The sequence below is a fragment of the Doryrhamphus excisus genome, linkage group LG13, assembly GCF_037039965.1.
Source record: "Doryrhamphus excisus strain RoL-2023G ecotype Guam linkage group LG13, RoL_Dexc_Guam_v1.1, whole genome shotgun sequence".
Lineage (NCBI taxonomy): Eukaryota > Metazoa > Chordata > Actinopteri > Syngnathiformes > Syngnathidae > Doryrhamphus > Doryrhamphus excisus.
Window position 1 is genome coordinate 3008992 of NC_136369.1, and position 22739 is coordinate 3031730.

The 22739-nt window shown below is 41.3% G+C and overlaps 1 protein-coding gene across 2 annotated transcripts in view; it reads left to right on the forward strand.

Annotated features, from left to right (window-relative positions):
- mpped2a (metallophosphoesterase domain containing 2a) overlaps window positions 1–22355 on the forward strand; it is a 62386-nt gene extending 40031 nt beyond the window's left edge. For both annotated transcript variants that reach the window (XM_058088725.2, XM_058088726.2), the window contains exons 5-7: window positions 17259–17374; window positions 19148–19261; window positions 20795–22355. In XM_058088725.2, the coding sequence (XP_057944708.1) occupies window positions 17259–17374; window positions 19148–19261; window positions 20795–20913 (349 nt within the window). In that variant the 3' untranslated portion in view covers window positions 20914–22355. The remainder of the gene's footprint in view (window positions 1–17258; window positions 17375–19147; window positions 19262–20794) is intronic.
- Window positions 22356–22739: the final 384 nt, after the last annotated feature.

The window sequence follows — 22739 nt, forward strand, 5'->3', positions numbered from 1 at the left end:
ACCTCAGTAATGAATACTCTAGCAATGGCACACTTCAGAATTTGCAGAATTAACTCCATGAGGAAAAAAAATAATTCCTTAAGTCCTTCTCGTGTTGCCAATTAAAATGTTAATTATTAGAGCGTTTTACTGTACACCAGGGGTCTCAAACTTGCGGCCCGTGGGCCAAATACGGCCCGCGAGACACTACTTTGAGGCCCCCACCTTGATACCAAAGTTTAATGTTGAAATGACAGCTTAAAGCTGTGTGCACACCGGACACAATTAATATGATTTTGCCCCGCCCATACTGTTACCCTACACTGTTACCCCGCCTTGTTTTGCTTTGGATTAGCAATGAAGCTAAAGGCTTATGACGCTGGGTACAAATAAATGCAGGAAATGATTTGGAATAAAACGGAAAAATACACGTCAAGATAAAGCATCTCATCAAACATGTTGTTAAAGTTACGACGCTGCTCCCAGATGGAACTGAGTACGATGCTAACTTGCTAATTGGGTCAAATTATTAAGTTTCATTAATGTTCGTGTTAAAGGTTAAATAACTGTTAATACTGTACATTTGAATCTGAAAAAATAATTTCTCTACCAACTGTATGTGGTTTTTCTTATTTGCTGTTTTTTATTATTGTACTTATTTATTACTGATTGATTGATTTATTGTCTTTATTCTTATTTTGTGTATAGAAAAATAAAAATTAAGATATTTGAGAACAGTGGAATGTTTTATCAGATATTTTGGTGTGGAAAACCGGAACCAAAGTACTGAAAAAGTGTAGGGTATAGCAGAAGCAAAAGCATTGAAGATTGATTTTTTTTCCAGTTTTTAATAAATGCGTTTAGGTTTTTTTTTTTTTTTCGAAAACCTGATGCGGCCCAGCTTCACCCAGAACCTAGCTGCGGTGGCCCCCAGGTAAATCGAGTTTGAGACCCCTGCTGTACACCACTCTGAGCACAATAATGATCATATTAACTTCATTAGTTACCAGTCTGAGAATATTGATATCATTTAGTCTTACCTTCTCTTCGTAGGTTTTGTATTAAAGGGAGTGGCTGCAATTCGCGCCAAATGACATTTTTTGAAGCCAATAAATAAGAACATCACTCCTGACTAGCATGTGTTGTCAATAGTGGTTTAAAAGAATGGATTGCACAAAAAAATGTTTTTATGTAGGGTGTGACTTGCAGTGTTGCAGTGTTTCTGTTTGTATGTTCAAATGTTTCCGCGCTCTACGGAGCTGGACGAATCCGCTGCATACATTCCCTTTAAATGCAATTACATTGTGTGCATAGGAACGTGAGCACACAACTGGAAACTATTCAGATTGTAAATGTGTTTGCTTCATAAAATTTTCAAAATGTTTATAGTATGGTATCTTTCCTTGCACAAGCTACGTGGCAATGACCTCCTCTTTTCCAAAATGATCTAATGTGTGTAAGCAGGTATGCGGTGGGTTTGGAATAAGAACCGGTTGTGATTATGAGCAGCGTACATTTAATCAAAACACGGGGAAAACTACAGTAGCCGTGAGCAAGCCAGATGTCTGTGACATGAGGAGGGATGCATGGCATGGGCAGCCTGCCTCAGGCGATAAAATGCCTGGAATCGCCGGGAAGGGAGCCCAAGATGGCTCAGTAACCAGCCCCAGAACCCGACCTTAGGCTAAAAACTGATTCCAAAGTGAAAATGCATAAAAACTCCAGCAAAGCAGCATCAATACTGTGGTTAAAGAAGAAAGAACAGCATGTGAATCTGTCCATCTGTTTGTGTTTTTTGTTCCGTGCTTGACGTGATGTGCACGTGTTGGGCACCGGCTCAGTAGGATGCCATCTTGCTTTGCGTCCCATGCTGTGTCTCCTGCTTTCAGTGGATAAATATTTGAACAGCAGAGGAAGCCCAGTGTCCCTGACTTGCGGCCTTAGGTGTGGCTGCTTTGCACAACATTATTTTATTGTTGTGACTTTATTTTTTTTCCAGTTTGATCTTGGAGCATTTTTTCTCTTTGATGCTAGTGTGAAAGGTCACCAACATAGTGTTGGCACATTTTATTTCTGCACAAGTGTGCTCTCTTGATGAATAAGTAATGCATTCGGTGACAACAAGGCAGTAGAGTTCCATTGCTGGAAGGTTTTTAATACTGAGAGGAGAGTTTTCTCTCATGCTTAAAAGGTGGAGAACATGAATGTTTAAGATGGAAAAGGATGAAGCAAAGCCGCAGTCGGAATGGCAAAGCTGCAGCTCAAATCTTTTTAACGCCACCACACATCTCAGTACTGTAGTACTGCTTGTACTGTATGTTATTCTGAGGGAGGCTATACTGTAGCTTTATATATTGTTCCTTTTAAAATATACAAATACTGGACACATTCTTAGTTTTTTTTTGTGAGTTGGGAATACTGGGAATTTAGACAAATAGCCCTGGAAAAATAACTGCCTTTTCCTGTGCAGTCGACATGGGCAGGCATGATATTGTGAAAGTATAATAAAGTATACAGTAAAGTCTCGTTATATCGATATTCTCGGGAGTCGGAAAAAATACCGATATAACCGGACTATCCATATATCCGATCCTGCGCCGAACTGCATTAAAAGTGGGCGGATCTTTGATATGGCATGTAATTTTCTCCTTGAGTTCATGGATTGCGTATCTAGCATGCTTTTGTACTACAATACATTTTGTACTACAGTAAATAAAAATAAACTTACGCTGTAGTGATTACCGGTTACCGGGACATAATTCACCCCGGAACTATCGATAGGGAAGGTGTTGCCACCCGGAGGGGTAGGCGCGAGGGACGGGTGTTTTCCGCTGTGTGTGCTGCACTCTGGTGGTGGAAGTGTGAAAAATAAAGTTGACTGGAAGCAGCCGTTCGCCGTGTTCTTTTTTGGTATTGAAATCCTTAAGCAAAGATTGATTTAAGCTGCTTTTGTATCGATATAAGCAGACCAAATTGGCTGGCGGGAGATGAAAAGGGCATCCTAGTAACCGGATTATCATAATAACCGTGTATCGTACTAACGGAGCTAATTATATCATAAAAGACTAGAAATTTGCCGGGAAATGAAAATAGTATCGTAATAAGTAATTCGTTTTAACCGATATCGATATAACGAGACTTTACTGTAATAATCTTGGGCAAAAATGTTGAGGTTTTGAGGGTTTATTCATTCATTCGTTCATTCATTTTCTACCGCTTTTCCTCACGAGGGTCGCAGGGCTGCTGGAGCCTATCCCAGCTGTCTTCGGGCGAGAGGCGGGGTACATCCTGGACTGGTCACCAGCCAATCACAGGGCACATATAGACAAACAACCATTCACACTCACATTCATACCTATGGACAATTTGGAGTCGCTAATTAACCTAGCATGTTTTTGGAATGTGGGAGGAAACCGGAGTACCCGGAGAAAACCCATGTCTGCACGGGGAGAACATGCAAACTCCACACAGAGATGGCCGAGGGTGGAATTGAACCCTGGTCCTCCTAGCTGTGAGGTCTGCGCTCTACCACCATAGACTACATGTTATAATTTTTTTTTTTTTTTTTGCAACGGCCCCCTATTGGAGATGAAATTACTTTGGAAAACACTGACTTGTTCCCACCCGTGCCACTTCGTCTTCCGTGAAGCTGTGTGGTCAGATTGTCCATATACTGACAGGTCCATAAACAGAAGGCCAGCGTACATACGTCTTCCTGCTCGGTTCTGATAGCATTCACATTATCCTGCAGGACTTCCCTTTCTTCCTGTTGAACGCTCCGCAATTCTTTGTGGCAAGAACAGGACAGTCCTTATCTCAAATGGCTGCGGTTTGGACCTCCAGCGTGGGTGGTCGTGACATCCATATCTTGGTGTCAAAGTAAATGACTGACTTATGTTCCGGAGGTTCGCAGGTGGTAATAATTTTTGTGTTTCTTGTCATGTGTCGTCTATTACATGTATGACGTTGGACAGAAAAAGATCAAGTACTTCTTTGAGACTTGATGTGTGGTCTGTCATAACATTGTCGTTTGAAGCAATAATGAGTTCAACATTGGAGGAATAAACCTTGCATGCAGCGAAGGCGTTTAAGGGTAGCCTGTGGAATAACGTTCACAGATCAGTGTCCAATGAAAGCTTAAATGATAAATCTCTGGAGACTGTAAATTTCAATTTGTTGCGCTTTGTGTCAAAATGCTTTGGAAGACATGCTCACATACATGTATGTAGTATATGTACTGTATTACTAAAACGGTGTGGATATTGTGTGGTGATTCAGACAAGTACTATATAGTTACAGTAGGTGACATTTAGTCATGCTTTGGTGTGTAATAAAAATGTAATTTGCCACATTTTTCATTGTAATGGTAATGGTTTTATTTCATTTGAACGTGCATCAGATTACAATTGAGTGCATCACATAATCAGTTCACAGTTCCACATGTCCAAAAGGAGTAGGAAGAAGCAAAGCGTACTTTTACAATCAGTAACTGTTACATTTGTTCACTTCCTGCTTTCCATAATACAGTTTAAGGTTGTTTTTTTTTTTTTTTTTTAATAATGTACCTCGTACCAGAGTACAAGGTGATATGAGCATCCAATGCCATAATGGGTACCATAGTAAGTGTCAATATAGTGATATATATAGCACATCATGACTGGTTCAAGACCCTTCATCCTATTTAGCAAACATCAACTGCTTGTATTGTTTCTTGAATTGGCTCATCGTTGTGCATTGTTTGAGGTCCTTACTCAATCCATTCCATAGTTTGATTCCACATACTGAAATGCTATGGCTTTTTAACGTAGTCCTAGCATAGAAGTGTTTCAAATGTAGTTCTTCCCTGAGATCATATTTCTCCTCTCTTGTAGAGAAGTATTGGATGACATTTATAGGTAATTTGTTATTTTTAGCCTTGAACTATATCAGCAAGTTGAAGTATTTGTGATTTTAGAAATAAGGAGTTAGTATGTTCTCTGTAGGCGGCATTCTGAATTATCCTTACTGACCTTTTTTGCAGTACATTTAGCGAGTGAAGATTGCTTTTGTAGTTATTAGCCCATATTTCCACATAATAAGTAAGATATGGTAGAACCAGAGAGCAATAAAGAGTGTGGAGTGATTTCCAAGTACTAACCGAGATCGGACGGGATCGGGCGTTTTCAGGGTATTATATGGCAGTAATACTATATTGTGACAGTAATAAGGACCGTTGCGTCAATATGGGATGCATACTTTTTATCTCATTTGTAAAACACGGGATATTTTATTTTGCTGTGGCACACCACCACAATCAATTACATGACATGTCCTAAATTTGTCACATGACATTACGTCCGCACATGCATGCATGTATGTATGCACGCCTGAAATTTCCAAGTCTAGTATAGAAACAGCTGGCCATTATTCCTTACATACAGAAAGAAAATCTGAGGGGTCTAGTTGAACATATGAACAATAAATTGAATAATACAGAGATGTCTCAATACTTTTGTCAGTACTATGGTGCTTTTTCCCCGCACAAGCCTTTAGTGCACGCTGCCAGGTGGGTTATCTGTGTTCCAGCTTGTTGTATACAAACCCTGGAGACCAACAATACCAGTTTGTGTGCTTTCCTGTGCCTATTGTTGCTGCTATGACTCCGTGCCCTCACTAACATCCACTTGTTGTGAGGTCAAGACAATAGCTGCAGACAGAGTGGCATGTATCTGCACTGCTTTGACCCGGCGGCCCTTCCTGTTGCCTTTAACACCCCCCCCCCCCCCCCCCGCCTCTCCCCAACATCTCGATCTTTGACCTCTACAGAGAAGACTGTCAGCCTGTTATGCTGGTACAAGGCGGGTGTGCTCCCAGCCCTTTGACAGTTCTCTCTGAAAACCTGCTGCTTTCTTTCCTGTTTGAGGAAGGTTTATTCACATTGCTACCTTTTTATAAAAAACAACTGTAATGTTGCGCTGTATGTTCATTTGTTCTTGACACAAGAGCGAATTATTTTATTAAAACTAAACAAACAATGCTAGCACCATTCCAAGTATTGCAGAAGAGGAATTGAATCAGGGAGCGCACTATAAACTGTTTTACTGTATTTACTACCTTTGCAGCATTTCTAACAAGGCTTACAGGATTTTATTTCTGTTTTCTAATGTGAGAAAGTGCAATTTGCGTAAAAAGTAGTAGCAGACCTTCAACGATGAACCTGATTTGGTGCCTTCTTTGTTTCACAAGCTGCAAAGCTGATGATATAAAGACAACTAGCGAGAAAGGAAAAAGGGAAATATATTGCCTACATGTTTTGATGTTCAATATTGATGTGGATTGATTGAGTTCATTTTTTTCCATCTTAGCTTATAATGAATGTGTGATCCCACATTGTTTCGAGTATGCAATTTATGATGAATAAAAGTGTTAAGATATGTTGAACTCTTCAAGTGGAACAAAGTGTAGGCTGTGGAGATGGTGTTCATTGGAGGTCATGGTTCAGTGATAATTTAGAATGATTCCATTTTTTTATGGATCCTCTCGGCTGACTTCTGGGTTGCCAGATATGCAATCATGTAGGCCAGCTTATGTGTAGTCACCAATGAATTGTATTTGAGTCATTTGCATGTAGTTTTTTCCACTTTAGTGATGCTGTTGTGGTATCGCAATGGAAATTTTTAGGTAATTTCATTTGAACATGCATCAGATTACAATTGAATGCATCACATAATCAGTTCACAGTTCCACATGTCCAAAAGGAGTAGGAAGAAGCAAAGCTTATTAAATCCTACCCCTCCATCTGGTACTTTTACAATCAATAACTGTTACATTTGTTCACTTCCTGCTTTCCATAATACAGTTTAGGTTTTTTTTTGTTTTTTTTTTTAATAATGTACCTCGTACCGAAGTACGAGGTGATATGAGCATCCAATGCCATAATGGGTACCATAGTAAGTGTCAATATAGTGATATATATAGCACATCATGACTGGTTCAAGACTCTTCATCCTTGTATTTAGCAAACATCAACTGCTTGTATTGTTTCTTGAATTGGCTCATCGTTGTGCATTGTTTGAGGTCCTTACTCAATCCATTCCATAGTTTGATTCCACATACTGAAATGCTATGGCTTTTTAACGTAGTCCTAGCATAGAAGTGTTTCAAATGTACTTCTTCCCTGAGATCATATTTCTCCTCTCTTGTAGAGAAGTATTGGATGACATTTTAGGTAATTGGTTGTTTTTAGCCTTATGCATTATTTTAGCTGTTTGAAGATGAACTATATCAGCAAGTTGAAGTATTTGTGATTTTAGAAATAAGGAGTTAGTATGTTCTCTGTAGGCGGCATTATGAATTATCCTTACTGACCTTTTTTGCAGTACATTTAGCGAGTGAAGATTGCTTTTATAGTTATTAGCCCATATTTCCACACAATAAGTAAGATATGGTAGAACCAGAGAGCAATAAAGAGTGTGGAGTGATTTCTGATTGAGAACAAATTTTGCTTTGTTCAATACTGAAATATTTCTTGCCACCTTATGTTGTATATTTGTAATATGAGGTTTCCAGCTTATATTTTCATCTATTGTGATCCCCAGAAATGTATTTTCCTTCACCCTTTCAATGTCCACAGCGTCTATTTGTATTTGCTGGTGTCCTTTCTGCTGTTACCAAACAGTATGATTTTAGTTTTATTTAGGTTCAAGGACAATCTATTATCATCAAACCATCTTTTTAGTGTGACTATTTGTTCTTTGACCTTTCTAATGATTTCGTCTGTACTCCCTCCAGAACAAAAAGCAGTGGTATCATTGGAGCAAGATTGACATGGTCTTCAGTATTTTCGATTGGGGCCCTATTTTTTTAATTGCTCCAAAATGTTCCTTAGAGCCCAGCTCAGGCTGGCGTGGCCTGTCAGTTTTTGTCACAGAATTTCCTCGCTTGCTCATTTCCCAGATATATTATCCTCACTGCCTCCCCTCTTTTCACTTGCCCCCGCCACCCTCCCTTGTTTTGCATTGTCCTCCTGGATCAAGTTCACGGAGGTCGGGGCTGGAGAAGGGTAATGGGACCCATGGCCCTGTGTCTCAGGGCAGGTTGAATAGGTCTCTGCTTCAGCACCCCCAGCCCCCATACACGCTCAGTGAATAGAACCCAGATTCCTTCTCTTTTTATGAGTCTGGTTTTCAGTTTCTCCCGACCGGCCCAGCTTTTCAGACTTCCGTGTTCATATCCATGTTCTCACAACACCTCCCTGCTCTTCCCGAGCACCACCTGCCACATCCGCATGCAGACACTCACAAGGACCATCACACCTTTGATATTGTGCCTCACCGGCACATTTTATTAGATCGTGCTCAGTTCACAAGCCTCCAGACGCAAATAATTCACATAAATTGTTTTCTACCATCAGTGAAGCCTCTGCCGAAGATGCTCATGGTCCCATCTATATTTTATTGTAACACTGCTGTCTCTTATCACTCCTACAGGGTGGCCCCGATTGCAGCACAATTCACTATATAGTCTGTCTCGCTTGGTTGCAATCACGTATTTTTATGTTGGTGGTGTCAATCAGCACAGCGAGGAGGAAATTGTGTTTTAATGGCATCCCATTAACTCATTGCTCATTGTTATATGGGAGACAAAATCCCCACGTATTTGGACGTCATACGAGATTTATGGCTGTCTTCTTAACTGTCATAAGATTTGTTTTGTAAAATGCCGTGAATTAGCCAGCTGCTGTGGTAGGAATGACTACAACTCAGCAATATTTTGCAACTTAAAGGGGACCTATTATGCTTCTTACACCTTTCTGACCTATAAATGTAGTTAGATTGTGGTTTTCTCATGTTAAATGATGCCAAAGTTTCAGATAATGAGGTTTGCGCATTTGGAAGTGAGGACGGAAATAAGTTTGGGATGGTTCTTAACGCTCGGTTTCAGAGGCCAGATACTGGTTCTCTGTTTACGGTGTTAGCAATGTCTCCCAGGAAGTGTGTCTTCGGGTGTAAGGGAAAGCTAAATTTGTGATGGTGATGGTGATTCCCTACCAGCAAAAGAAAAAATATTTTCACACTGGTTTTGTGAACAGTGGCCAGTATGCAGCTGGACTAGCCAACAACTGTTGCTGAAGCCTGTGACCTTTCCAATGTTACTTGGTCGTATCGAAGGGTCAGAAGAGCAAGCAGTGAGTAACAATTATTATTTTCTGTTATGTTATGGAACAAAAAGCGGTTGTCTGTGTAGCATTATAGAGGGTGCAAATTACAAGCTCAACGAGTCTGGCGTTGCTAATTCCCACCACAATCAGTGGGTCTACCAGAGTCTTTTAAACGCTCGTATAAAGTTGGGTTCGGCAGCTATCCGGAAGTCCTCTTGAGCACTTGGGAGTATGACCATGAGTGGATGCGCCTTGGGTGGAATAAATTGACAGACCGTTTTCGCGGGAAGCACAAAATCCAAAGATTTACAGCTGGAAAAGGGTCAGATTCTGGAAGATCTAGAAAGCTGTATGTCTGGAAGATCTAGAAAGCTGTATGTGCTGGTTATGATGTGTTGCTGCTCTATAGGTTTTCACAACTCAATACAAGGGGCGGGGCGTCACGGCGGTCTAGTGGTTAGTGCGCAGACCTCACAGCTAGGAGACCAGGGTTCAATTCAGTTTGCATGTTTGCAGTTTCCAAAAACATGCTAGGTTAATTGGCGACTCCAAATTGTCCATAGGTATGAATGTGAGTGTGAATGGTTGTTTGTCTATAGGTTTTCACAACTCAATACAAGGGGCGGGGCGTCACGGCGGTCTAGTGGTTAGTGCGCAGACCTCACAGCTAGGAGACCAGGGTTCAATTCAGTTTGCATGTTTGCAGTTTCCAAAAACATGCTAGGTTAATTGGCGACTCCAAATTGTCCATAGGTATGAATGTGAGTATGAATGGTTGTTTGACTATATGTGCCCTGTGATTGGCTGGCGACCAGTCCAGGGTGTACCTCGCCTCTCGCCTGAAGACCGCTGGGATAGGCTCCAGCACCCCCCGCGACCCTTGTGAGGAAAAAGCGGTAGAAAATGAATGAATGAATACAAGGGGCTTTTAGGAAAAGTACAATGAAAAAATATGATATAATGCAATCTGCTTATTAAATGTTTACTATCTTGTTACACTCTTCTGCCTACTGTGAAAAAAAGAAATCTTGTCAAATTTTAATCTTGTGAGATCTTCTGACATTACTAGCCTTTTCACCTAAAATATTGATATAAATATAATATAAATGAAATAAAAAAACCTACAGTAATTATAGCACATAGTAAAGGCAAGGTCACAACCGGTCATCCGGGCTCCTCCAGGCTGTCTACGTGCAAAAAAAAATGTAAGAAAAAAATGATGTGTTCGCGTGTGTGTGCTGATTTTTGAAAAAAAAAAAAAAGCTATGTACGGTTGTGACCAAGGCTAAAAGAAGAAAGACTTCCAGCAAGGTTCAAAAGTGAGACATGGATAGCATTCATTATTAAAAGGTTCTGATGTACATGGTAGTGTTTTGTGTGTGTGTAGCTGTGCATGCATCCTGTGCAATGCATGGTAGAAGATGCTTATGTTGTAATATTGCTGCGGCTATTTCATTCCCAGCTGAAACACTGCACGCTTCACACTTCTTTTTCTCTTCCATACCTGCATGTCGTCTTCAAGCACACAAAAAACACACTGACAGAAAGTAGAAGCTGCCAGGTCAGTGAGAGCAGCTGTGTTTGCTACAAAGCATCTGCTGGTTGTTTTACGTTACTGGTCTGCAGGTCAAACTGCAGCTGACTGCATCTCAGCATGGAGACAAACCCTGGGGAGAGTGTTTGTGTGTCTGTATGGTTGTATGTCTGCTGCTGGTGTGTGTGTGTGTGTGTGTGTGTGTGTGTGTGCGCCACCATGTCCCAATGGTTGTAGCCTTTCCTAAGCGGGCTAAGTCTGATGGCTAACCCTCAGTGCCTTGGCTTTGGCAGCATGACTGCAGCAAGATTAATCCATTCCACACTCCATCAGTCACTAGGCACAGGTTATTAGTGCTGGGACAGAGCACACACACACACACACACACCTTTCACCCCTGTGACTTAGCTTTCCACCCTGTCCCCAAAGTTTGCAAAGGTGGCCTTGGTGTTGAGAGGCCATTTGTCAAAAGCCTCCACTTGGCTCCTTTTAATAAGGCTACCTGGGCTCTGGGATAACACGCTGGAATACACACATACACAGGTGGACACACACACACACACACACACACACATAGGACTGCTTTGCACATACTCATACAACCAAGTGTCAGGTGGTGCACCCCATGAGGCTTATAAAAGTCCCATTAACATGGCCCTCCTCATTGGTTCTGACAGGTTGATCAATTAGATCCCTCCCCCCTCTGACCTCAGAGCCGCTCTGACTCAAGAGGCCAGACACGATGGATCACTGGTCCTGTGCACACACACACACACACACACACACGCTCACCCCTTTCTTGTTATCTGGTCACAGTGCAGCTTGTTTGTGACATCATGTGTCCAGCACCATGGCGATATCCCATGGTGCAGCAATTCTCCAGCTTTTAAAGGTGGTGGATCAGATCATAGATCTGTGACGTGTTTTCATCTTATCTGTGTTATGACCAAAACACACACACACTTTCATAAGAACTGTCTTGTTGTGTGTGTGTGTGTGTGTGTGTTTGTGGGAAAGAGATGGACTGTGCAGGAGAGCTGAAGATTAGTTTTTTACTGTATTAGTAAGCGTGTGCATGGAAGTCAATGAACGGCGTCATGTAGGGGTCTTACAAGCTTTAAGGGGCATTAGTCTTATGGCTTTTAGTCTTCTGTGTATCAGATGTGCTGTGCAGTGATGACTGTGAGTTTGGGCCAACAAGGTCATGAACTAAAACCTTACTACCGACCTCACAAGAGCTTGAACTGACTACTGCAGATATGAGTAAGCATAGCGATGATGAGATGATGGTTGACTGCCAACATTAGCTGGCAGCCTTTAGGTATAATTATTATTACTACTGTTTTTTTTTATTCTTGTATGGCTGTAAAGAATGTTGAAATGTTACTGAGTAGAACCATTTTTTTCTGACATGTTTAAATGACAGTGGAAGATGGGTTTTTGTCATTAATCTGTTCCAAAAGGTCAGACGAAAAACAAACTGAAACATACGAAAAACAAATATTTTCCATAGGGAATCATGTAAATCCAATTAATCCGATGCAGACGCACAGAAAATAATCGACAAAACATATTTCATAAAGAACTAGAAAATTCCCGCGGAAATTTTGATGGGCTTGCCACCTGTGCTGTGTACCTCGGGCCCGGTGCGGCTACCGTGCTAGCACCTAGCAAGACAGCCTCAAGTACCGAAAAGGTTGATGCAGTCCCATAGTGTCCCCACATCATGCCATGTGTCTATTTGCCTTTAAAAATGAGTAAATTAGCTAAAATGCTAACATGCTAACAGTCATCATGCTAGCACCTAGCAGGAGGGCCTCAAGTTTAGAAAGTGCCAAGGTTGTCCTATAACCTCCCTATATCATGCCATGTGTGTATTTGCCTTTAGACATGAGTAAATTAGTTTAAATGCTAACATGCTAATGGTTACCATGCTAGCACCTAGCAGGAGGGCCTCAAGTTTAGAAAGTGCCAAGGTTGTCCTATAACCTCCCTACATCATGCCATATGTGTATTTGCTTTTAAACGTGAGTAAATTAGCTTAAATGCTAACATGCTAACAGACATCATGCTAGCACCTAGCAAGAGAGTCCCAAGTTTAGAAAGTGCCAAGGTTGTCCTATAACCTCCCTACATCATGCCACGTGTGTATTTACCTTTAGACATGAGTAAATTAGCTAAAATGCTAACATGCTAACGGCTAACATGCTAGCACCTAGCAAGACAGCCTCAAGTTTAGAAACTGCCAAGGTTGTCCTATAACCTCCCCACATCATGTCATGTGTGTATTTGCCTTTAAATGTGAGTAAATTAGTTTAAATGCTAACATGCTAACAATCATTATACTAGCACCTAGCGTGAAAAGTCTGTGAAAAGTCTGTAAATTCTCATTCTTTTCTCTGGCATGAGCTGTTCTAAAAATAGCAAAAAGTCTAATCTAGTGGCCCATTTTTTAACGTTTTGGTTAATAACGTCGCCATGGTTACAAAAAACATTCCAAAAACTAAATACCGCTGTAGTCCCGAGTGCCACGTTTCCGGCGGTGTAACATGTGTGGGGGTCCTTCTTGTGGTTTTGGCCGCATTACACGCGCAAAAAAGGGAAGATTACGATATACGGAATAACTAGAAAATTCCCGCGGAAATTTTGATGGACTGGCCACCTGTGCTGTGAACCTCGGGCCCGGAGTGCCAACGGCTACCGCGGTAGTACCTAGCAAGAAAGCCTCAAGTACGGAAAAGTTTGATGCAGTCCCATATTGTCCCCACATCATGCCAAGTGTGTGTTTGCCTTTAAACTTGAGTAAATTAGCTAAAATGCTAACATGATAACGGCTACAGTGCTAACACGTAGCAAAACAGCCTCAGGTCCTGAAAAGTTTGGGGCAGTCCTACAGTGTCCCCACATCATGCCATGTGTGTATTTACCTTTAGACATGAGTAAATTAGGTAAAATGCTAAGATGCTAACAGTCATCAGGCTAGCACCTAGCAAGAGGGCCTTAAGTTTAGAAAGTACCAAGGTTGTCCTATAACCTCCCCACATCATGACATGTGCTAAGTAGCCTTTAGGCATGAGTAAATTAGCTTAAATGCTAACATGCTAACAGTCATCATGCTAGCACTTAGCAAGAGAGCCTTACGTTAAAAAAGTGCCTGGGTGGTCCTGTAACCTCCCTAAATCATGCCATGTGTGTATTATCGTTTAGACATGAGTAAATTAGCTTAAATACTAACATGCTAACGGCTACCCTGCTAGCACCTAGCAAGATGGCCTCAAGTTTAGAAACTGCCAAGGATGTCCTATAACGTCCCTGCATCGTGCATGTGTGTATTTGCCTTTAAACATGAGCAAATTAGCTTAAATGCTAACATGCTAACAGTCATCATGCTAGCACCTAGCAAGAGAGTCCCAAGTTTAGAAAGTGCCAAGGTTGTCCTATAACCTCCCTACATCATGCCATGTGTGTATTTGCCTTTAGACATGAGTAAATTAGCTTAAATGCTAACATGCTAACATGCTAGCAATTAGCATTTAGCCACAGAGAGAGTTCAGAAGTTTATCTAAAAAATGATCCATCAATCACGTTTCTACGTGGCCGTATGGCTGAGCTACAAGGCTGTGAAAAGTCTGTAAATTCTCGTTTTCCCTGGAATGTGGCTGTTCTAAAAATAGAACAGGTGTATCTAATCGAGTGGCCCATTTTTTAACGTTTTGGTGAATAGCGTCGCCACGGTTACACAAAACTTTCCAAAAAATAAATACTGCTGTAGACCTGAGCGTCAGGATTCCGGCGGTGTAACATGTGTGGGGGTCCTTCTTACGGTTTTGGCCGCATTACGCACACAAAAATGGGAAGATTAAGATATAATAATAGCTAAACATCACAAGGAATAACAATATGGGCTTGCTCAGTAATGCAATGCCCCTCTATGGTATGGGGCTTGCATTACTGAGCAAGCCCATAATAATTATAGTGCATAAAACAATGCAGGCAATGGATAACGTGGCGTACGAAAACCAAGGATAGAATATACATTATTTTTCTTATATTTAAAGAAATATAGCTCAACCCTGAGGGATACCATTTGCATTTCAGTGATGGGTGCACTTTGAGATGATGCTGGTCCAATGTGACGATAGAGGTCCAATGTTTTCCGTATATTTTTGTTTGTGTTTAACGGTTTTCAATTACAATGAGTATTTTGGCCTCGTACCCTTAAACAATAATGTCCTCTGGTGCCCAGTGTCGGAGGTATCATTTCCTGTCTCGGGACCAAGAAAGGGCTCGGGGCAAACAGGGGTTAAGAGCAGTGTTGCGCCCCGAGAGAGAGACGCCATCCTAATGATGTCCAACAGCTTAATTGAATATTGGCGTTCTGCACATGAGGGCTAAATTGCTTTTGTCTGCATCACCTCCGCTGCAGGCTGATTTTTAACCTATTTCCACCATTTGATTCCCAGGGGGATCATTAAATGTGCCTGTTACCACGGTTACCAGCCTTTTGTGCTTGTGATGCTTTTTTTTTGTGTGTCTGAGCCGAGTACTGTTATTTGAGTTATAGAAGATCCTCCTTTCTTAGTCTCTTACTTTGACTTTTTTTTTTTTCTGGTTAATGTGTTTCACTTCATACTGTGACTGCTTTGTTTCCATGGCAACAGGCTCCAGATGGCAAGTGTCAATAAGGCATGACAGGACTACGCACATCCAGGATATGCATTATTTTTATTACTGTACTACATTACTGTTGACTGTGCTGCACTAAACATCACATTACTATATAGTAAACTTATTTACAATGTGCGCACTCTGCACACATGCATACACACACACACACACACACACATATGCATATATAATGAAGCCCGTGTCAGTGCTGCACAGGAAACCATCTCTCCTCTATTTGACTGCAACATCATTAATCCGGGTGGGGGTTAACAAATGCAGGAGCATGGAGGGTATATTTCACAAGCAGACATCTGACAATGAGGCCATTGTGGCGCCGACTGCAGCGCCTCGCTCTGCATTCAGCGAGGACCTTTTGGGTTGGCTCTGGATCTGCGGTTCATGTCAGGGGTTTATGTTTCATGTCCCTGATGAATGTGTTTATGCAGCACAACACATGAGCACAAATCCTCTTTCCCGCTCTGTATAGTTTTTTGTTAGACTAAATCATTTTTTTTTCTGAATGGAGAGGGAAAATAAATGTGTTTTTCCATTTTTTTTTTCAAAGTTTGGCCATGTTACTATTAGTCAGACAAATGTTCTGCTGGTGCCTCGTGTGTTCAGCCAAGCGAGCGATGCCAGCTCAGCTCTGATTCACTGCTTTCTAAGATTCTCCGCTGCCGCAGCCACCTCTGTTTTCCCGCGCAGAAGTGCTTAGTCTTCCCACTAATCCATTAGACTTCCATTAGCTCTGATTTGTGTGATTAGTTCTAATTAATCAGTTGAGTCTGTGGCCTTCGCTCCCCCTTGCTCCTCGTGTTTAATTTTTAACCTCATTTCTCAGCTCTCTGCCAAACGAGCCAATCGAAGAGTCTGCTTCAGAGCCGCCTTTGTCTCCCGAGCGCAATGCACACTTCACACTGTTCGCACACCCCAACCGATGCGGGGCTCTGACATGCTCCTTTCTTCACCACCTACAGGCAATCTAAATAATACAGCGTGCTATTTTATATTGTGGAGCTTGTTAGAGATGGCGGTGTCATTTTTTTTACATTTTCTTGAGTGTGTCCGCTTGGCCTCGCTCTTTGCCGCAAGTATTGATTAGCCAGGTGACCCATCCTTTAATGTAACAGAACTTATTGATGCTTTTGTAGCCGTCATTTCCCCCCTGTGGTTACATGCTAAACACAGAAGCATCGTTTAAGTGGCTGGAGGCTGCTCCCGCTATGCAGACAAGTCAGGGAGTGCAAATCACGTCGTTGGTGTTGAGTCGGTGCGCATTTTCCTGCAGTACCGTATGATGATAATCTATCTTCTTTTTCTCTCTTGTCAGGCCCTCTATTGCTATTGCCACTATTGTGATAAATGAAGGCTCAATTTATCAAGCCGCATCTACTCAAATTCCGCCCTCCCCAATGTGCACGGAACCTCAAATCTATTTCTTCATCTGTTCCTTCAGCATCCGTCCATCCACGCTTCTTTCCCGCTCTCTTTGTGTCTGCCAGGGAAGCCTGAGACACAGCCTGTCACCCCGGAGCTCCACACTCTGATCCAAGCTGCCGGAGGTGGCCCGGCTTCTGTCAATCAATCTGGAAGAGAGTTCCAGGGGGCTGGGGGGGCGGGAGGTGTTTGACACATGACAGGAGCTCCCTACTGTTTAGATATTCACTCTTTATTTTTGGAATGTGACTGTATGTCCTTGAGTTGCTGCTTGACTGTATGTGCGCCTGTACCTTTAAGACGAAAGGTCGCGTTTTATTCATGCGGTAATTAGCATTTATTTCAATGCGGTTCCATAGAAAGATGCACAGGCGTGCACAAAGATCACATTCTAAACTGTGTTTCCTTTTGAAAGTGCGGAAATACCTCATATGAATATGATGTTTGCAGTAATGATGGCACGGTGATGTTCACGCCACATCTCTTCATCTGCCTCCCCAGGACTCCATGGTTTAACGGCTGGGGTTTCAATCTGCCTCGGGGTCAGTCTCTGCTGGATAAATGGAACCTCGTCCCAGAGGGCATCGACATCTTGATGACCCACGGTCCTCCGCTGGGTGAGTCCAATTAACCAATCACAGCACCCCCACATGCCACCGCCATATCTAATGAGGATGTAGCTCATTATTCCAAATTTGCATGGCAATATAGCGATGATGTGTGTTTTCATGGCAATGTAACAGTCGCACAACACAACCCTGAACGTTCAATATTTGTGTTTGACTTCATGAAAGAAACCAACATGTATTGTTGATTTTATCACCACAGACTGATTGCGTTTTCTCTCCGGGTGTTTGGGCACTGTTGTTTTTTTTTTTTTTCGCCCCCCTTTTTTCTTTGTTGTGTTCTCCATCTGGTTTTATTGAGTGATTTCTGTTCCCCTCGCCGCTGCTGCTGCTGCTGCTGCTGCTGCTGCTGCTGCTGCTGGGCGTGATTGCATGGAAACTCCATTTCGCACCACTGTGACAGACGCCACAAACAAGCACAGGCATAATATTTTAAGGGAGGCAGCAAAACAAAAAAGCCAAAAAAAAAAAAAAGAAAAATCTGAACTGCATAATGGTCAAGAGAAATATCATATGTTTAATAATGAATATGAATAAATAACACTTTGCGCCTGTTAAATTAAGATGAGAAAATATTGGGTGTTTAAAAAATTAGCAACAGCAAAATAAACAAAATAAAACAATAAGACTATTGTTAGCAATGTCTTTCCACCTGATCATTTTCCTATGAACCATTTATGTTAAATAGCTAAAGCATATAATAATCCATTATTTGCCTGTAAATTAAAATTGTGTTAATTTATTGTCACCCCGTCACATAATGAGATGGTCCTGCATGCATACATACAGAAATATTGCATTATTAGTAGCTTGATATTTGAATCAGGACTGACATGAATGTGGAAAAAAAACAACCTTTTGGTGTACATCACTGCCTATAAATGATTCTGTGGCGTTCTACTGTCACTGATGCCACTATCGGAACAAAAAGCGACGCAGTAGCCATGTTTACATGAGGAGTTTTTCTCTTTCCGAAGACCTTTCCGAAAGCAATAGTATACATGGAAAGGAATATTCCAATCGTGCGTCTACATGCGCCGCTATAGTCAACGGGGCATGCCCAGTAAAACGTAAACATCAACAGTTTACGTGAGTTTTTCTTTCACTTGTTGGAATAACTCCGTATTGCCAGTTTATCGTTCGTCCAGTCTTGAAATTTAGTTTGAATCAAAATAAACTTTCCGCAGCATTCCAGTGCCGATTACTCGCCTCCATTTTTTTTTTTAAATCGAAGAACGTCTCGAGCTGTGTGTTACGTCATATCTCAGCATTTGCTGAACGAACGCACCCGGGAAAAGATAAAAGTTCAATCTTGCTAATATTTTATAATTAAGCTCGGCACATATTTTATATAGATATATATTTTCTTTTTTTTAATAAAACTAGACTTGTGAATAAAGTATAGAAGGGTTTAGATTCTGTTCCACAGATGGCGCTAATGCACACAAAAGCTGCTTGCCAACCGCCAATAAACAACAGAAGAAGAACGCAGTCTGACAACGTTCCGATTGAGCGGATACCTCAATCGGATTGAGGAAAGGAATATTCCACCCCTGTGAATCCGATTATATATTCATTCGGATTGGCACTTTTCTTTCGGAATGAGATGTAAACAAAGGTTATATTCTTTCCGTTTTAGCAAATAACCCGAATGGAACTGGAATATTTGGGTCCACGTATACGTGGCTACTGTTTTAACTGGTAAAGCATGTTTCAAGTAAAACAGTCTAACCGGGACGTGTGTATGTGTTTGTGTGTGTGCAGGTTTCAGAGACTGGGTTCCTAAAGAGCTTCAGAGGGTTGGTTGTGTGGAGCTGCTCAACACGGTGCAGAAGAGGGTACGACCCAAACTCCATGCATTCGGAGGCATACATGAAGGTACGTTGCGGTCAGCAGGAACTGCGGTGTTTTAAACATGAAACATGATGAACGGGCCCCCTGTTTGATGGCAGTGGCTCTCAAATGAGTCCTGACTCATGAGGAAAACCGTCATGGGTAAAACACATGGATTCAAATGTCGTCCTTCACTCAGTCGCAAAAATGGCTAAATGAAAGAAAATACAAATATTACTGGCGTGAGTTGGAGCTGACAGTAGCTCCTATGGGAATGTTAACTGCATATGTGTTCTCTACGCCATTGCAGTAGTACTATATAATATATAATATTACAGTAAAGTCTCGTTATATCGATATTCTCGGGAGTCGGAAAAAATACCGATATAACCGGACTATCCATATATCCGATCCTGCGCCGAACTGCATTAAAAGTGGGCGGATCTTTGATATGGCATGTTATTTTCTCCTTGAGTTCATGGATTGCGTATCTAGCATGCTTTTGTACTACAATACATTTTGTACTACAGTAAATAAAAATAAACTTACGCTGTAGTGATTACCGGTTACCGGGACATAATTCACCCCGGAACTATCGATAGGGAAGGTGTTGCCACCCGGAGGGGTAGGCGCGAGGGACGGGTGTTTTCCGCTGTGTGTGCTGCACTCTGGTGGTGGAAGTGTGAAAAATAAAGTTGACTGGAAGCAGCCGTTCGCCGTGTTCTTTTTTGGTATTGAAATCCTTAAGCAAAGATTGATTTAAGCTGCTTTTGTATCGATATAAGCAGACCAAATTGGCTGGCGGGAGATGAAAAGGGCATCGTAGTAACCGGATTATCATAATAACCGTGTATCGTACTAACGGAGCTAATTATATCATAAAAGACTAGAAATTTGCCGGGAAATGAAAATAGTATCGTAATAAGTAGTAATTCGTTTTAACCGATATCGATATAATGAGACTTTACTGTATATAATACTGGCTATATTATATAGATTATATAATACTGGCCACTAGGCCATTGATGAGCCAATAGCCACCAAGTATGCTGTTAGCAGGTGTAATGTAATGTCTTATTTTCTATTTTCATGTCAACTATATTGGGTAATACAAGTGGAAAATGGGATGGTTAGCGCACAGGCCACATAGCTGCGAGACCTGGGTTTGATTCCCCCCTTCTCTGTGTGGAGTTTGCATGTTCTCCCGATGCAAACGTGGGTTTTCTCCGGGTACTCCGGTTTCCTCCCACATTCCAAAAACATGCTAGGTTAATTGGCGACTCCAAATTGTCCATAGGTATGAATGTGAGTGTGAATGGTTGTTTGTCTATATGTGCCCTGTGATTGGCTGGCGACCAATCCAGGGTGTCCCCGCCTCTCGCCCGAAGACAGCTGGGATAGGCTCCAGCACCCCCTGCGACCCTCATGAGAATAAGCGGTATAGAAAATGAATAAATGATGATGTCATCTCCCAGAAGCCAATACCAAAGATCCATTCGAGTCCCGTGGGGAACCCTGATGTCCACTTTATAGCAGTCAACCGGTCTAACTTGCAATGTCGCTGTGTTCTTTACACAGGCTACGGCATCATGACAGACGGTTACACAACGTTCATCAACGCGTCCACTTGCACCGTCAGCTTCCAGCCGACCAATCCCCCTATCGTGTTCGACCTACCCAACCCCTCCAGCTCCTGAGACCAAAGGAAACGGAAACGGGCGTGGGTGGGAGTGTTTGGGATTAACTACAGTTTTTTTTACTACAAATATGTAAATTTAAAAACAAAGGAAAAAAAGAATGTTTCCTTTTTGGCCTCTCCAATGTATTGAGAATATTTGGAGAAGTGACGGGAAGGACTCGGGGATACAGTATGTATACTTGTCTGTGGATTAAAGGAGAATATCGCTGAGTGTTTTTTTTTAACCGTTGGTTTAACACAATCATGTTTTGCAGATTGGATATTTTGTCCATTATGAACAACTTTTTTTTTTTTCTTGCAAAATTCACTTTTTATGTCAACGCTGCAGCTTGACATTTTAATCACTTAACACAGGGAGGAACAACAGTCTTTATTTGTACACGATAAAGTTATGCAGACAATAGAATATTTAGTGAAGTGGATGTACAAAGGAACTACGGACACCGGTATTCTCTTTTTTTTCAGCAGGGGGGGGTTTGTGATTAAACAATCTTGCTCTTGATAAATAACGGTCAGATCTGTAAGATAAACAACGCTTGGTGAATTTGTACAATTTCTTTATGTTTGGTTTTTCTTTGACCTGACAATGGATGCCATCTGTGTTGTTATCATCTATTAGGTGTTAGGTCGGTTTTATTTTCTTTTTTTCTCATTTTGTTATTGGCTGACAGGGACGCTGCCTTAAACTAGCTTTAATGTTGTCAGCTACGAGCCCCACTCTCTGCCAGTTCAGAGAAAAAGTTCTTATTTATTGTCCATCATCCCCGCAAAAAACATGTGACTGACGCAGGGAGTGAAAGCTATTATGAATTCCAGCCCAAACATTTACTTTGTATTCCATCCCGTTTAATGACTCCTGATCTAATTTGGAAAGTGTATGTATAAAAAATATATATATATTATATATTCATGTTGTAAAACTTCTGTACTTAAACTTGTGTTTGATGACAAAAAGGGTGTATTTGTCTTTCTCTATGCACCCGTATGATTGATCTTAATTGTTCTTGAAAAAATGTCCCATTTTTTTGTATGGACTCTCCCATTAGGGTACATCTTGGATGAGAGCGCAACATGAAACATTTCAGTCACAATCCATCAGGCGATGTTCCCCCCCCATTCCCACCCCCAGCAACACGCCTGCCTAAACATGCTTAAGTTGTCCTTTCAAGTGTAAATCTGATAGTTTTGTGTTTTATTGCTTTTCTTTATTCTTATTTTGCACTGTGTGTAAACGCAATCTTGCTAGCACAAAAAAAAAAAATCTTGCCAATTGTAGTTTGGACTTTGCTGCTGTAAATGCTCTTTTCGTGCTCTCTTTCGCTCTTTTTCTCTGATTGTATCCCTCCTTCATGGAAAATGTTAGTTCTCTCTTTTCAGTTCATTGTGATATATTTAGCTGCCTTTATATGCAAATAAAATTGCAAGATTTTTACTTATGAAGCTGCCTCTGCTTTTAATGATATGCTGCCTTGCTGGAAAATGTCTGTTGACGTGCAATAATGGCGTCATTAAGGTCCAAAGATGATACATTTCTAAATGCCACTCACATTGTATGTATATAGCGCTACTTTAAAACCACTCTGCAAAGCACAAAGTTTTATAATTACTTTTCAGAAATGCCATCTTTTAACTTTTAATGTAAATTAAATTGCTACAGTATGTTATGAATAGAGTTAGGCATCGAGTCTCGAGCAATGGAATTGTTATAAAGTTTTTATGTTGTTCCAGTATAAAATAGCCACAAAGAGGGTGCATGATCAACACGATTAATGGTCACGCATTCATGGTCTAGAAATAACAGTACCTCGTCTTTAATGCGGTACG